The sequence below is a fragment of the Ahaetulla prasina genome, chromosome 4, assembly GCF_028640845.1.
Source record: "Ahaetulla prasina isolate Xishuangbanna chromosome 4, ASM2864084v1, whole genome shotgun sequence".
Lineage (NCBI taxonomy): Eukaryota > Metazoa > Chordata > Lepidosauria > Squamata > Colubridae > Ahaetulla > Ahaetulla prasina.
Window position 1 is genome coordinate 36,959,173 of NC_080542.1, and position 17,345 is coordinate 36,976,517.

The window sequence follows — 17,345 nt, forward strand, 5'->3', positions numbered from 1 at the left end:
GCAATAAATACTTCATTTGCATGCTATAGAGATTACAGTATAATTTTTATCTTCTGAATTATCCAGCGAACTATTCCTGGTAGTATATAAGTGCAATAAAGTAGTAATAATGATCTCTTATGCCTGTTTCCAAACAGGATCAAAATAGGGAAAGAATCTGCATTATCTCAGAAAGAACAGCTGGAAAACCTTCTGAAAACCACCTTGCATCAAAAAGAAGAATTTCAAGTGAGTTAACAGCTCTGGGGTCTTTCTTAAGGGTTTAAAAGAATTGCTTGTAACCACATCCTCTCCAGATAGGTCACTCAATTTTACTAGAGGTACAGATTCTGCAGGTTCTTACAGTCTCAACAGATGCAAAGGATATCATATTAGACAAGGTTCAATCTTGGAAGGAGGAAGCTTTTCAAATCCCAATTTTAGAGAAACAGCATTTCATTTGTGCTTGAATGAATAGGACCAAATATATCCAATTGCTTCACATTACTTACTTCCAAACCAGCATCTACCACAAATGAATTCTGATACATATTTTCGTCCTTATCTAAATTTAGGAACAACTTCTTTCAATAGATACTCCCTATTTATATTTACACTGCATCTATATGCTTAACATTTAACACCATAGAATTAAAAACCTTAGTTGTTCCATAAACAGATAGTCCTCAAGTTATGACCCTTGATACCATTGATTATGACTGCCTAGAATTAAGGGACTTACCACTGACTTAAATTTCTGACCATTGCAATACCCCCACATGAACAAAATTCTTGACTTTCTGGTTGTTCTCACTGTGAATTTCAACCATCCAGGTTTCTCTCCACAGGTAAACATGGTTATCCAAGAGTCATCTGGGACTGTTCCTAGTTGCTCTCATTTTTATCTAGGGAGCAGCTGCCTCCAAAGAGCTGGTTTTGGCAGCGAAATCAGCCATTCATCAACTGGAAAAAAACTCGCAACTGCTCAGAACACCATTTTCAGAGGGCTGAGAGTAGAGCAGGGGTGTCCAAACTTGGTGAACTTCAACTCCCAGAATTCCCCAGCCAGCATGATCTATAAATATGAGCAAGTTGCTGGCTGGGGAATTGTGGGAGTTGAAGTCCACCACTCTTCAAGGGGCCAAGTTTGGACATCCCTGGAGTAGAGGATTTCTAAATAATATATACATAGAGAAGATTTTTGTTTATTTTCTAGTCACCTCAGCTATTGAAAGAACTCAATCATTTGTGGCATTAATCAAAACATCTGCCAGAATGGTTAAGGTTTTTTAGCTTCCATATCTGTCAGGAATTATATAATTTCATAATTATCAAATCTGGAAATTTTACAGAATTGTCCTAAAACTAACTTTGAGTCTGATTGCCTAAATGGTTTCTTTTCTTGATCTGCATTTGAGACTTGATACACATCTCTCCCCTTTGTTAGTTACAAGTGCACATGCAACAGAAGGAGATTGACAACCTGCAGGATCGCATTAAAGATAAAGTAATGGACCTGGAAGAATTGAAGGGAGAGAATTATCAATTAAATGCTGCCTTGTTTAGACAGGTAATCTTCCTACATTTTTTCTCTTTTTAATATATAGTTTTTAAACCTTAAATAACTTTAAATTTGTATTCTTTACTAGAAAATGCATAGTTTATTAATCTAATGAAGCAGTCTCTCCATAGGGATCCTATACTCCAGATAATCTAGCTGCTGCAGATCGATGCATACTTTTCCAACTCTGCAAAAAGTTTATTATCCCTTCTTTCTGGGAAACTGCCACTTCACTGTAGTTTATCACACCACCTCTCCCTTCAAAGAAAAAGCTAATCACAGACAGAAATTATCTTGCATGGCATGTAAGAATGAAAACAACTCTTTGTCGCTAAATCCTTTCTCTGTCACCCTGACCTTCTCCCAGCATTTTTTCTGTCATTGTAGACTTCAGGCACCGCTGTCTGATAATAAGCAGCCAGAAGGTGTTTTGTCTGGGGACTCGGAGTCACCCACACAATAATAATTTTCTGAAGTGCACAATACAACAGCAATGGCCTTCTATAAATTAACCTTGCAGATTTCAGTGGTTAACTGTGTTTATGAAGTGAGAGATGGTTGTGATAGACAACGATGATGCACTTTCTGCTTGAGGGAGGAAAGGAGGCAGTGGCAAGGACGAAGGCTCACAATTCTACCGTAAGGGTTTTTTTATTGGGCCAAGAGTGGGAGGAAGAGTTAGAAAGCAAAGCCTTTTTGCAAAGAGTAAACAAGTATAAACAAGAAAGAAAGAAAAGAAAGAAAGAAAGAAAGAAAGAAGGGGAAAAAGGAAAAAAGGATTTGTTTGCTTAATAATAAGAAAACTATAAGCAGGACATGAACAGTGGGATGAATATCTTAGGATATATCATCCTAGGTATGATTTTCAGTTAGTCCTCATTCGACATCTGTGAATATTTTAGTTTGAGGCTCCCAATCTGTTCATTATCATTGTTTTCCTTCAGTGCCTAGTCAAGGACAAAAAATGGGAATGCACTAAGGCAGATGCTTTGAGCTATATTTGGAAGATAATCCACATGTTCTGACTTTCTCTGAATATGCTGTCCTTTTATTCTTTCTCTTTTCCCATTAAAACCTTTAATGAACTTCTTGCTCCAGTTTTGGCAAAAATATCCCTCCATAGCCACGCAATTCTGTTATTTACCCTATGCTGAAGCTTGTCCTAAACACTGTGTTCTCTTGAATTTCTCTTGAATCGGTTAAAAAAATTATCCATTCACCTATCTATCTGTCCTTTTATAAAGTTCTTTTCTCTCTCATAACTAAGTGTCTGTTCATTTATTTTATAAATCCTACTATTACAGAATTTTGATGCATAGTTTAAATTGGGCCAATTCTGTCTCCCTGTTGCCCACTTCACCCATTTTATCTGTGCCTAAAACGCAAAATCACCTATCAGTGCTTTAGAATTATATAGAGATTGTTTGATTAGGGCATCCAGTGTGAATGCTATCATCTTTCTGGAAATGCTGGCTTGTCTAGTAATTAGAGATAGAGCCTGCCTAATTTAAATTCCCAGTTCTGAGACTTAGTGGAAGATCTTGCACTCCGTTATCTTTCAATCTAATCTTACCGTACTCCACAGAGCTACTCTAAGAATTAAATGGATCTTAATCCTGAGTTCTACCGGTAGTGGATTTTTTTTGGAGTGGGGGGGAGATGGAAACATGTTTACAATTTTCTTTTGGCTTCTAATTTTTTAAGCTTTTTTTCTTTTCCCAGCAAATGTTGAACAACCTCCAGGAAGAACAAACACTTACACTTCAAATCCTGAAGAAGCAAAAAGATGACCTAGAGCACGAAAATCAGGTGCAAACTTTGTCATGTGGGGAGTAATGAGAGTTGTTACTGTTGGATTATTGTGCAGAGGGCAGTATTGTACAATTAGGGACAGGCAGAAGTTTCCAGGTTATTTTATAGGAAGAAAATACAAGCCTCCCATAACAAGGAGATATGTGACATCCCCACTATACAAAGGGAAATAAAATCAGTTCCTAATATAGAATAGAATTTATAGAATAGAATTTATTGGCCAAGTGTGATTGGACACACAAGTAATTTGTTTTGGTGCATATGCTCTCAGTGTACATAAAAGAAAAAGAAAAAAAAAACCTTCATCAAAGGTACAACATTTACAACACAAATGATGGTCATAGGTTGCAATTTAACCCTTAATGATAGCAATAAAAAGTTACAGTCATGCAGTCATAAGTGGAAAGAGATTGGTGATGAAAACGATGAGAAGATTAATTGTAGTGTAGATTTAGTAAATAGTTTGACAGTGTTGAGGGAATTATTTGTTTAGCAGAGTGATGGCCTTTGGGAAAAAACTGTTCTTATGTCTAGTTGTTCTGGTGTGCAGTGCTCTATAGCGTCGTTTTGAGGGTAGGAGTTGAAACAGTTTATTCCAGGATGTGAGGGATCTGTAAATATTTTCACGGCCCTCTTCTTGATTCATGCAGTATACAGGTCCTCAATGGAAGGCAGGTTGGTAGCAATTGTTTTTTCTGCAGTTCTAATTATCCTCTGAAGTCTGTGTCTTTCTTGTTGGGTTGCAGAACCAAACCAGACAGTTATAGAGGTGCAAATGACAGACTCAATAATTCCTCTGTAGAACTGGATCAGTAGCTCCTTGGGCAGTTTGAGCTTACTGAGTTGGCGCAGAAAGAACAGTCTTTGTTGTCCTTTTTTGATAATGTTTTTGATGTTAATTGTCCATTTTAGATCTTGCAATATGATAGAACCTAGAAATTTGAAGGTTTCTACTGTTGATACTGTGTTGTCAAGTATATAATATCTATATACATTTTCAATATATGTGTGTCTATTTGTCTGATGATTTGAAACAAAACTAAATGGTCCTTATGACCAGGAAAGTTCCTTTACTGTACAGTGCATTGTATTCTACAGTATTGTGTGTTAACTATAAAAAGTGAAATAATGGCATTTTTGTAGGCAGACACTTTACTCACTAGTTATAACCATGGTTGCATGTTGCTTCAGTGGCAAGTGCATATTAAATTTTACCTGTAGACAAACTCTAGGAATAGGACAATGATGCTATAGGATGGAAGAGACAAGAGAAAGTAATGTGAGTTTTGAAAGGAGGAGGTGGGATAAGCAAAAGTTTCAAGTATGAAAGAAGAGCCTGCTTACAAGCTCTGCAGTATTGCAAAAGGTGGCATCCAATTTTGCTCAGGTTTCAAATCACCACAGAACAAAAATAAACTTTTCCAGTTCCCTGCAGATCAACCAGCTGAATGCAATCAGAAAAATCTATAGCTGCTTCTGTTGGAAACCTTTGTGTGGATGTTCCCACTGTGAAAATATGTTATGGGACTGGTGAGAAACCAACTTCCATGTGCAACCAGGAAATTTTGCTCCTATATTTCAGATGCAAACAACTGTTTCTGGCCCCAACTATCTATATATCATAAGTTCCAAAGTTACTGGTTTTGCATTTTAGCTTTTTTTTTTCTTTTTACAGAAATTATGGCGAGAAAATGAGATGTTGAGGGCACGCCTCCCTGCAATACGCAGTCCACCTCCTGGATTCCTCCTATCCCAGTCACCACCTAACTCTGAGCTTCTGTTTAGAAATCCATTTTCTGGTGAGTGCCCTTTGACATCCAGTTGGGAGGTTCAACCTAGCAGCAAAAGTTTGCTAATTGATAACTCAATGCTGTGCTGTTTAAAAATACGTAATTGCTCAGGTGGTCCTCAACTTATGACCATAATGGAGCCTGCTCATTATTGACATAAGTCATGATGATCATAAAGTTGGTCATCAGGTGACTGACCCAATTTTATGTCCCTTTTTTGTAGCAGTTGTTAAGTGAATCCATGGTTCACTATGGGATGTTTTTGCCAAAAATCAGAAGCAAACAATGGGTTTTGGCAAAAACTTCATAAATTGTGGGCACTTGACTATGAGATGCTGCAAATGACTGTAAATACAAGTCATAGCCAAGTACCCAAAATGTGATCACAAGACTGTAGGCAGGGGCAGTCATTGAAATTTTGAAACCAGGTTATAACTACCTTTTTTTGGGTGGGGAGTGTCCATGCCAACTTTGAACAGTCACTAAGCATTGGTAGATTCTGAGTTGTACATCCAAATAAGATGGAATAGATTATGTATTGGCAGATCTTACAAATGTACAGACTTCATGATTGATTCCTGACATCACTGTTCTCTACCATCCCACGGTATTTTTGAAGTGTCACTGATGCTATATATTAACATTAATTAAAATTAAATAACTCATGTAAATTAATGTCAAAGTGTTTTATTTTTCTCTCTATGGTTTGTCTTACAGCACCACCAGAAATGGACCCGGTGAGTTTTCACTTTTAATGCCTTTATTATTGAGCACAATGCAAAAAAACCTGAAACCACACAGTAAAGACAGTGCCACAGTGAAAAAAAGTCAGAGAAAACAGCAACAGGATATGTGATTGAAGCGGCAATTGTTGGTTACAGTCATTGTCCTTAATAGTCCTTCAGTGCTTTAAACCAGCCTTGTTTAAAATTGAAGGAAAGGCAGATTAGTGTTGTGAGTCCTTAGTCACTTAACATTTTGCACTTGTTGTTTTGAGGTATCCATCTCTTTTTTGTCTGCTGGCTACAGTTTCACTCCATCACTTGCCATAATACCACAGAACAAAGCTTTCCCATTGCCATAACAGAAATTTACTGTATATCATGCAGTTGCAAAGCAATTTGAAAAAAAAAACATTCCATTGTCTTCTTTCAGGTCCCTCAGAAAAAGTGTCCCATATGCGAGGAAGTCTTCCCTAATGACATCGAGCAACAGCAATATTTGGATCATGTGCAAAATCACATTCTCGAATGTCCATTTTGCGATTTAACCTTTCGCAGCTCTGAGAAGCAAGTGTACAATGACCATGTCTTTTGCCATTGCTTAGACCAGGATTAAGCCTGCTTGCATCACCTAAGATATTACACTAATGCCTTTTTTTCTTTCCTTTTCTCTCCTTTGTATGATCTGGCAGGGATAGATACTTAATATGCTAAAATTGACAAAACAGACTGAAGTCTGTTGTTGGGCCTAAGGTACTGATTACTTTAAGTTTCTTGTGATACATGTGTTAAAATAAATTTGAGTTTTTGCTTTCGAAGCAGAATTTCCCATAGCACATGTGCTTTAGCACGAGTCTGAAAGTTTGGAAGACAAAACCTCTGGTGCCTCTGTATGACCCAGATTAGATCCTACAACATTATCCTGGGTCACATATATTCACCTTTATTCATGACTTCTATATCTATAGTAAAGAATAAAATTTGCACTTTTGCTTGCGTTGCTTCTATTTTATGCCTGTTTAGAAAAGCAGCAATTATTCTTTCCAGTTAAAAAAATGTTCCATGTCTGTTGTCAGGGAGCTCGCTATCAATCAGAAAATTATCTGAAGACTGAACCCAATTTTTTTTAATATTACTGAGATTGATAAAAGCACTGACAAGTTTTCACCAGTCTTGTCACTGTATGGAAAGGATTAAACAAAAAAGGCCCTTTTTACTAAAACAAAATAGTAATACTTTTTAGGGCTTTAGCATAGAGTCAGTTTATTGAATCCTTCAGATTGGACTGCAGTATCATACCTCCAGCATTAAGGAGTTTCAACTATCTTATAATTGCATATACACCGAGTGCTTCTGTACCAGAGACAAATTCCTTGTTTGTCTAATCACATTTGGCCAAATAAAGCATTCAGTTTAATTCAATTTAGATAATTAAATAAATTTTGGTTTATCTTTTTAAAGTACTTATTACTTATTGAAAATATATCAAATTCTTTTCAGAATGGAGATACACACCTGTGTATCCAGTGAATCCTATATAGTGAATTCTAAATATCTACCCTGTACTAGTAAATTTAGTTTTTGGCACTAAACTGAGACCATTGTACTACTTAATATGTCAGATAATTAAGCATACCAGAAAAAAACAGGATTAGGGTATTTTCCAGAAGATACTCTGCTTGCACTCAGGAAGCAATTAAAGATCCTGTCTTATCAGTTGTAAAAGTAATTTCTTCCTTTATATTTTCTGTTTGTACTGTGTGCCATCTGTTTCTTTTGATGAAGTTCTGTAGCTTCCTTGGAAGTTTACTTTGGCTCTCTTCACACTTGGCTGCTTTTACCAAAATAAAATTATTATCTGGTTACTCTGTAATTGTTAGTCTTCTTTGGTGAGATTTCTATTATAGGAGCTGCATAAAGATTGTAACAGACGTGCTGTGTAAACATACCTTAAGATATTTTGCTGCCTGAAGTAATGCCCAAGATTTTATTTCCATAGTTTCATATAGAGAAGCTGAATGGATTTGCAGTAGAATTTTTTCTCATGTATAGATATAAAGTGATTTACACAAATGAAATGGCAGTAGATTAGTTCCTTACATATCCAGCTCTGGTTTTTTTTAGCAATAGCTACTGCTTAGTACTTCCAGGGCATGTCTAATGATAGAGCCAATACTGCAGCACCCTGTTAGAAAATCACACATCACACACACACATACACACACAATCAGCACTGTGACAGAATTGGAAAAGGTCTAATTTATCCATCCTCACATCACATTTGGGCAATTTCCAATCTACAATAATATGAAATAGGGGAATATACATAATTAGCTTATTGGGGAACACCAAATATGAACAGTTTGTTCCAGAAAAAAGCAGATCCTGCTATCATTATGCAACTAGTTGAATCACTAATCCTAAATTCTGAGGGGAGGGGGGCGCAAGTGTTATTGCAAGGAATCTACAATATGTATCAAACATGGAGAATAAAACAAGCCACAGATGCTTTACTGCCTGAGTTGAAGTATTGGGAAGAAGATAAATACAGTTTTAGGAGGTAGATTCGCAACTGATTTAGGCCAGTTCCTTTCTTCCTGCTGGTTAAGAGTAATTTTTCCAGCCTAGTTGCAATCCTGAACTGCCCATGGTTCTGGTTTTTTTGTCCTATTACTAACAACACAACTATAACCATTGCTTCCCTTGTTCTGTATTCCCTGCCCCAAGAGCTTCTGTTACTCCACCAAGGTTCTCATGCATCCCATCTGTCGCAATCCCCTCTTCGGTTTTCTTCTTCTATAAGTAAGACATTCCACCCACCTTACCCCTTAGGTCCTGTGGGCACATGCGCCATCGCCAGCTGCTCTTCTGGTTTCCAGGGCCCAGATCTGCACTGGCCAGCTGATCTTCAGGTGCGCCAGAGCACCAGAAACCCAAAGACCAGCATGCATTTCTGGCACTCCAGCGCACGCAAAGACCAACTGGCCGGTGTGCATATGCACACCAGAAACCCCAAAACCATGTTGCCAGCACTCGCATGCGCACCAGCCAGCTGGTCTTCAGGTTTATGATGCACATTCCATGCACATGCACATTCCAATTTGGGCACTCTGTGCCAAAAAGGTTCCCCATCACTGCCTTAGGTTATACCACCGGCTTCCTTTTAAGTCTCATCTGAGCACCAAGCTCAACAATATGCACCACCCACCCAAAATTATTAACTTTTGTATAATGAGGAAACTTCCATTGCCTGTGCAATGCCTGTGCTTTAATTGTGTTTAGTAAAAAATAAATTCAAATGAATTCAAATTGATTAAAATTAAAATTGAATTCATGCTAGGTTTTGAATCATTGTTTTATTTTAATCAACAGATACTGAAAGTCCTGCTAGTGTCATATGGGATTCCACAAAAGTTTAAATATTAAAAAGGATTCTTGGTGCAATTTGAATTAGAATATATAAGCTACAATATAGAGCTTAAGTAATTAAAATTATAAAAAATTAAAATTATATTGAATTTTCTTGTCCCTATCTAGCCACTGAAAATGGTGATGAAGGTATTGGACTAGAAATAGACACTAAGTTCTGGTCCACCCTTCACAACAAGTGCTCCCTGGTGGTCTGAGATTCTCAGTCTAGTTTTCTAAATTGGAGAAGGAGCACTACGTATGTCACTTTGAACTCTTGAATGAAAGGTGGATATAAATCCAAAATGTGTTTCTGTGATACAAAAATGCATTTAGCAATGTTTCTATAGTCAAGGTGATAAAGCACAAGTTATGATCTTTCAAATTTACTGAACTACATCCAGCATACCTGACGTTGTGCTGCCTGCTGTACCGGCAGATGTCCTTCAAAATATATGGAGAGCTACCCAATGAGTAGGGGCCGGGATAGCTCAGGCAATAGAGAAGCCTGTTATTAAAAACACAGAGCCTGCAATTACTGCAGGTTCGAGCCCGGCCCAAGGTTGACTCAGCCTTCCATCCTTTATAAGGTAGGTAAAATGAGGACCCAGATTGTTGGGGGGGCAATAAGTTGACTTTGTAAAAAAAATATACAAATAGAATGAGACTATTGCCTTATACATTGTAAGCCGCCCTGAGTCTTCGGAGAAGGGCGGGGTATAAATGTAAACAAAAAAATAAAAAATAAAAAATGAGCTATTCCATCACTGAACTCACACAGCTTACTAAGCCACCATTTGTCAACCCCTGCAGTAACTCAATCAGTTAGACACCCAAAGGCACCGTATCGTACATAATATTGCCATAGAGCCTCTATGCTCTTCCCATGATTTAAAATAAGCTTTAAAAATTCAGGAAAACTTACAAAGAGCCAACGCTGTCTGAAGACATCTCTGTGGCATGACTAAACACCAAAGGTGCACGGAATGCTGTTATCTTCCCACCAAAGGTTTTTCTACTTGCATTTTTTACGTGCTGTCAAACTTCTAGGTTGTCAGAAGCTGGGACAAGTAATGGGAGCTCACCCCATTACAGCACTAGGGATTCAGACTGTTGAACTGCCAACCTTTCGATTGACAACCTCAGCGTCTTAGCCACTGAGCAACTGTGCCCCTAATTTTGCGCTACAAACACACATAACACACATATCCTATCTTTATTACTTTATTAATATCTCAAGGTGGTTTACTTACATAAATCATATCTCTTCTCCTATTTTCCCCATAACAACAATCCTGTGAGGTAGATTGGACTAAGAGAGAATGACTGGCCCAAAGTTACACAGATGGCTTTCATGTGTAAGGCAGGACTAGAACTCACAAGTCTCCTGGTTTCTAGGCGAGCATCTCCACCACTTCACCAAACTGGTGTTTATATACTTTTCCCACCTGAAACATCAGAAGCATAAAAGAACATTTATCATTTGATAGTTTGAGATTGTTAAGATATGGGATAATTTGAGAATGATTTATTACTTTTAAAATCTATCCCCACCCAAAAATCACATAGCACCAGAAGCTGTGGATCTTATCATACCAGAAGACCGAACAATACTACTCTGCAGGGTTGTCATATATCATTCTCCCTACCAAAAAGAATACAGGTAGTCCGTATTATGACTGTAATGGAGCTATCCATTACCATCATATGCCAAGAGGACATTAATTGAATCACATTAAGTAAATGAGCTCTTATCCCTGCTCCTCCCAAATATGTGTAGGTCTTTAAGAGCACATGGGGTACCTCAGGAGAGGGGAAAACCAGGGGAGCCTAGTGCAGGAACAAGATCACCTGCTTTTGGCCACCCAAGTCCTCTCCTCATCCATTGAGATATCCCATGCTCCACTTCTCACACCTTGGGTCCCCACAGCTGCTTGGGTCTTTTCCGCACCAACCCCATCACTGATCACTGACTTACCTTTCTAAGATATCCAAAGCTCAAGATAAGTAAAAAAAAAAAAGCTACCGGTTCCTCCGAACTGGTATTTTTGACAATCAGCTGTGCCGCACGATTTAAAATTGCTAGAAAGCAAGAAAACCTGCCTTCTAGTGAATCTAAATCGTGCGGCACAGCTGATCCGCTCCCCCACTCGCTGTTCTACTTACCTTCCCAAGCCTCCTTTTGGTGCGCACTGTGCATGTGCGCACAGTGCACATTTGGCGCACAGTATGCATGTGCATGCGCGGCCAGTGAACCAGTGGCAAATCAGTTCAGATTTCCCCACTGATTCACACCCCTCTGCTCTTTGCAAAAACATTTTTGCAAAGAAGAGAGGGGTCTGCAGGAATGTGAGGTTTATCATTGGCTGAATGCTTTTGTAAAGAGGAGAGAAATCTATAGGAAGAAGAAATTTGCTGTTGGCTGTATGCCTTCCTTCTCCCACTATTAATTCATAGTGTCTGTGCCATTATCTGATTTTTGTAAGAGATACATAATGATGGGTTGTATCCTTGTCTATTGGCAGAGTAACTTCCAAAGGTTAGAAACTCAGAAAATACCTTAAGTAAAATCTAACTTAGAAACATTAACCTCCAGTTGATGCTTCTATTTAATATACTGGCATTTTATTATAGTTATACATAATAATGGGGTTCTGAATTATTTTAATGAGGCAACAATTACATTTAACTATGGAACAAGTTGTTTTAAGATACTTTTTTCAAAGAGAATGGCTGAGTTCACATTACATCTTTAATTTGGTTGCCAAAACCATAATAATACAGTGAATTGTAAATTAATTAAATAGTCTGGGTTCACACAATATACTAAATCACACTAACTAGCCATCATTCATGTGCAAAAAATAAGTGTGTGTGCAAATTCAAACAATATGCATAGCTATCATTACAAGCAGGATACGTTCAATAGTTGCAAAAACAAACCAGAAATAACTTTTTGTTCTAAGCCTGCTGAAATGAAACTTTTTCGCCCCCTTCTGGATGTGAATTAGGTAAAGCAAGAAAAATGCACAATCATGGAGAAGTTCTGTTAATCAGCTATGGCAAAAATCATTGTATATTCTTGGGATAACTTTATTTGCTAATATAAGCCAACATCCTGGAATTATTAAATAAAAAGTGGTGGCTCAGAAATGAATAGCTACCATCTTTGTCTTTCATGGATCTTTAAAAGTCTGAAAATGAACAGCTGCCATCCTTGTCTTTCATGGATCTTTAAGCTAAAAGTCTGAAGAATCAATCTGATCTGTTTGATGGCAATATGTTAAGTAAACATGAAATTTGATCTGGGGTTGGCTTAGGGAATTAACTAAATTAGAATAGAATTAGAATTAGAATAGAATTTTATTGGCCAAGTGTGATTGGACACACAAGGAATTTGTCTTGGTGCATATGCTCTCAGTGTACATAAAAGAAAAGATCGTTCATCAAGGTACAACATTTACAATTGATTGATCATTTATCTTTGGTTTGTAGAAAGCAGGCAAGCGGAAGATTAATTGTAAAAGAAACTACATTTCAGCTCATATTGTCTTGTGGGAGCTACAGTATTCTATAAAAATGTTTGCTTATTTTGGCAGGAGCAGTGAAACTACATTCCCAAATGCAAGTACTCTTTCAAAAATGGTATGTTATTTGCTCATACTGAACTCAAACAAATTCATTCAAGAACAAATTCAATTCACTCTATTGATAAGTTATTGATCTTATAAAATCTTGTACATTCATTAATTTAAAAAGCTTGGATAATAGTTGACATTAAAGTCTCCCAATCTCTATCTATGCTTTAAGCCAACCAGGAAATTGCATAGGTTTTGCAAGAGAGATGAGTGATGAAACATGCAGCATGGTCCCCTTAAACACTTTTGTTGAATGTCGGGATGTTTGCATCAAACCACGATGCATGCCTATCATTATTTTGAGGCAATCCAACTAACTGCAGTTCCCTATAATATAGCTAATTTAGCATCTCTGTAGCCTGCAAAAACTTGTTCCAGTCACCGTTCTATGATGGTGTTACCAATCATACTTACCTGCCTGCTTGCATTTTGCTTATCTTTTCAGGCTTACACTGGAAATTTAGAGCCATGTGCCCAGGCAGACAATCAACAAATTCTCCCCATCACTTGATACAGGAATGTATCCCAGGAGCCTCTCAACAAGACAGATAGTGCTTCTCCCATATTCCATATACAGAAGAAATTCATCAGACATAAATCCAGCTGTTTTAATAATATGTAGCAACTTCCTACATATCTAGATTTCTTTCTGATGCTCTGTGGCTTTTAGAACTGTATAAAAACTAACTAACTTTATAATTGATTACTAATGCCTTGCACCAGAAAGATGTGTGAAAGATCAGGTCCACATGAAGGTCCAATTAAACTAAGTTAATCATAGCTAGGCAGAATTTTCTCAACTAACCTGATACAGCCAATGATTAAAGGGGGCTGTACTCATTTTGCTAGTGGCTACCTAGAATTCTAGGCTGATCCCTCTTTTAATTTTACCTCCAGGTTCTGAAACTTCTCTTACTATTTCAACTTTCTGGTGCTTTCTTTTAACACTTGTTTTGACGAAGAGGAATAAAGGCATTGAACTTCAATTTAAGAAAAGGTTGCAAAAGGTATGCAACCTAGTAAAATATTATATAAAGTCAGCAAGGCTTCTATATTGAAATAGTTCTATTATAGCCAATGTTCATCAGCCAGCATCAGTGTGTGTGCAAATTCAAACAATATGCATAGCTATCATTACAAGCAGGATACGTTCAATAGTTGCAAAAACAAACCAGAAATAACTTTTTGTTCTAAGCCTGCTGAAATGAAACTTTTTCGCCCCCTTCTGGATGTGAATTAGGTAAAGCAAGAAAAATGCACAATCATGGAGAAGTTCTGTTAATCAGCTATGGCAAAAATCATTGTATATTCTTGGGATAACTTTATTTGCTAATATAAGCCAACATCCTGGAATTATTAAATAAAAAGTGGTGGCTCAGAAATGAATAGCTACCATCTTTGTCTTTCATGGATCTTTAAAAGTCTGAAAATGAACAGCTGCCATCCTTGTCTTTCATGGATCTTTAAGCTAAAAGTCTGAAGAATCAATCTGATCTGTTTGATGGCAATATGTTAAGTAAACATGAAATTTGATCTGGGGTTGGCTTAGGGAATTAACTAAATTAGAATAGAATTAGAATTAGAATAGAATTTTATTGGCCAAGTGTGATTGGACACACAAGGAATTTGTCTTGGTGCATATGCTCTCAGTGTACATAAAAGAAAAGATACGTTCATCAAGGTACAACATTTACAATTGATTGATCATTTATCTTTGGTTTGTAGAAAGCAGGCAAGCGGAAGATTAATTGTAAAAGAAACTACATTTCAGCTCATATTGTCTTGTGGGAGCTACAGTATTCTATAAAAATGTTTGCTTATTTTGGCAGGAGCAGTGAAACTACATTCCCAAATGCAAGTACTCTTTCAAAAATGGTATGTTATTTGCTCATACTGAACTCAAACAAATTCATTCAAGAACAAATTCAATTCACTCTATTGATAAGTTATTGATCTTATAAAATCTTGTACATTCATTAATTTAAAAAGCTTGGATAATAGTTGACATTAAAGTCTCCCAATCTCTATCTATGCTTTAAGCCAACCAGGAAATTGCATAGGTTTTGCAAGAGAGATGAGTGATGAAACATGCAGCATGGTCCCCTTAAACACTTTTGTTGAATGTCGGGATGTTTGCATCAAACCACGATGCATGCCTATCATTATTTTGAGGCAATCCAACTAACTGCAGTTCCCTATAATATAGCTAATTTAGCATCTCTGTAGCCTGCAAAAACTTGTTCCAGTCACCGTTCTATGATGATACCAATCATACTTACCTGCCTGCTTGCATTTTGCTTATCTTTTCAGGCTTACACTGGAAATTTAGAGCCATGTGCCCAGGCAGACAATCAACAAATTCTCCCCATCACTTGATACAGGAATGTATCCCAGGAGCCTCTCAACAAGACAGATAGTGCTTCTCCCATATTCCATATACAGAAGAAATTCATCAGACATAAATCCAGCTGTTTTAATAATATGTAGCAACTTCCTACATATCTAGATTTCTTTCTGATGCTCTGTGGCTTTTAGAACTGTATAAAAACTAACTAACTTTATAATTGATTACTAATGCCTTGCACCAGAAAGATGTGTGAAAGATCAGGTCCACATGAAGGTCCAATTAAACTAAGTTAATCATAGCTAGGCAGAATTTTCTCAACTAACCTGATACAGCCAATGATTAAAGGGGGCTGTACTCATTTTGCTAGTGGCTACCTAGAATTCTAGGCTGATCCCTCTTTTAATTTTACCTCCAGGTTCTGAAACTTCTCTTACTATTTCAACTTTCTGGTGCTTTCTTTTAACACTTGTTTTGACGAAGAGGAATAAAGGCATTGAACTTCAATTTAAGAAAAGGTTGCAAAAGGTATGCAACCTAGTAAAATATTATATAAAGTCAGCAAGGCTTCTATATTGAAATAGTTCTATTATAGCCAATGTTCATCAGCCAGCATCAGTGTTTTTAATATATATTATTAGGGTTATGTACACTTCAAAAATATTTCATGGAAAACCTTTGGACCTTGTACAAATGCAGCACCTCACTCCTAATTAACTTTTCAGGTTTCCATATGGTCTTGAAAAAAAATGCTAATCCTTTAAGGAACCCATAAGATAAAGCTAATGCAATTCTTAAAGTAATGATACTTTTAGGCTCACATAGAACCCTAAAAGGGGCGTGTGTGGTTTAAAGAATAAAGCTAAAAGATTTATGAACTTTTATCAGGGAAACCATCTCCTCTTCAAAATAACCAGCATCTTCCAAAAATACATCACCTAAGCAGTAAAATGCTTAAGACCAAAGGAACATAAAATGAGTGGTAAGTTTTCCCCCCATAAAGACAAAGTTTAGTGCTGTGCTTGAAATACTTCAGTATTTAAGAAAAGTTGGTACATTTTACCCAATCACCAAAGAAGAAATACCAGTTTTAACATGCAATCTATTTATTATTACATAAATTTTTATATGATATGAAGCAAAGCATCAGCTTTCTTAATACAACTAGAATTATCACAACACAGCAGAAGAATTAACATGTTACTGATTCAAAATAAGCTTGTCCTCTTCTAAAAAACCTCCAATGTTGATACTAAAGTCTCATTTATTCAAGTCTTGGAATTCTCAACCTGGTTCAGTATGAGGATGAAGATGGCAAATTGCATTTTTTAAAAGTCTAATTGGTATTTAGTCCAACAGAGCTTTATAGCGTACTCTATATTCAAAAAGCAGTCCCAATGTTAAAGAATGTTCTTTCATATAGTCCATGAAGAGAATCAGGAGTAAATGGGATTCAAGAGGTTTTTTTCAAGTGTCTGCTGCAAATAGAAAGAAGTTGAGAAAGCTGGTATTCTTCATATGTTGAAGTCAGATGGACCTCTTAGTTTTCCGATATTCCTTGACCATCTCAGATAGTTTTTCCATGGCCTCAGGGATCCCCACACCACTTATAGCAGAGCAACCCTGAATACGCCAGTTGCGTCCAGATATTTTTTTCACTCCCATCCTTTCTGCAACTTCCATGGAAGGTCGTGCATCCGGCAAATCTTGTTTGTTGGCCAGCAGCATCAAAGGCACTCCTCGCAAATCATCAGCTTCCAGTAATGCCTCTAATTCAAGCCTGGCTTCTTCAAAACGATAACAGTCCATACTGTCCACCATAAAAATCAGCCCATCAGTATTGGTATGGTAGTGCTTCCATAGACCTGAGATACGGTTTTGTCTACCAACATCCCACATGTTGAAAGAGACATTGTTAAAGGATTTAAGAGTCTCTACCTTGAATCCCACAGTGGGGATGGTGAAAGTTGTTTCATTATTCTTCAGCCTATATAGAAAGGTTGTTTTTCCAGCGGCATCGAGACCCACGAGGAGAATACGAGCCTCCACCCCGTAGACAGAATCGAAAATTCGGCTGAATAAAAGCCCCAT

General features: G+C 37.2%; 2 protein-coding genes across 2 annotated transcripts in view; one reads left to right on the forward strand and one right to left on the reverse strand.

Annotated features, from left to right (window-relative positions):
* CALCOCO2 (calcium binding and coiled-coil domain 2) overlaps positions 1-7,681 on the forward strand; it is a 32,238-nt gene extending 24,557 nt beyond the window's left edge. Inside the window, exons 8-13 of the mRNA XM_058182303.1 lie at positions 138-228; positions 1,427-1,549; positions 3,263-3,349; positions 5,028-5,151; positions 5,860-5,879; positions 6,298-7,681. Coding sequence (XP_058038286.1) covers positions 138-228; positions 1,427-1,549; positions 3,263-3,349; positions 5,028-5,151; positions 5,860-5,879; positions 6,298-6,480 — 628 coding nt within the window. The 3' untranslated portion in view covers positions 6,481-7,681. The remainder of the gene's footprint in view (positions 1-137; positions 229-1,426; positions 1,550-3,262; positions 3,350-5,027; positions 5,152-5,859; positions 5,880-6,297) is intronic.
* A 9,100-nt stretch (positions 7,682-16,781) lies between these two features.
* LOC131198185 (uncharacterized) lies at positions 16,782-17,345 on the reverse strand. Its single transcript, XM_058182685.1, has one exon. It carries the CDS (start codon positions 17,343-17,345, stop codon positions 16,782-16,784), a length of 564 nt encoding a protein of 187 aa, XP_058038668.1.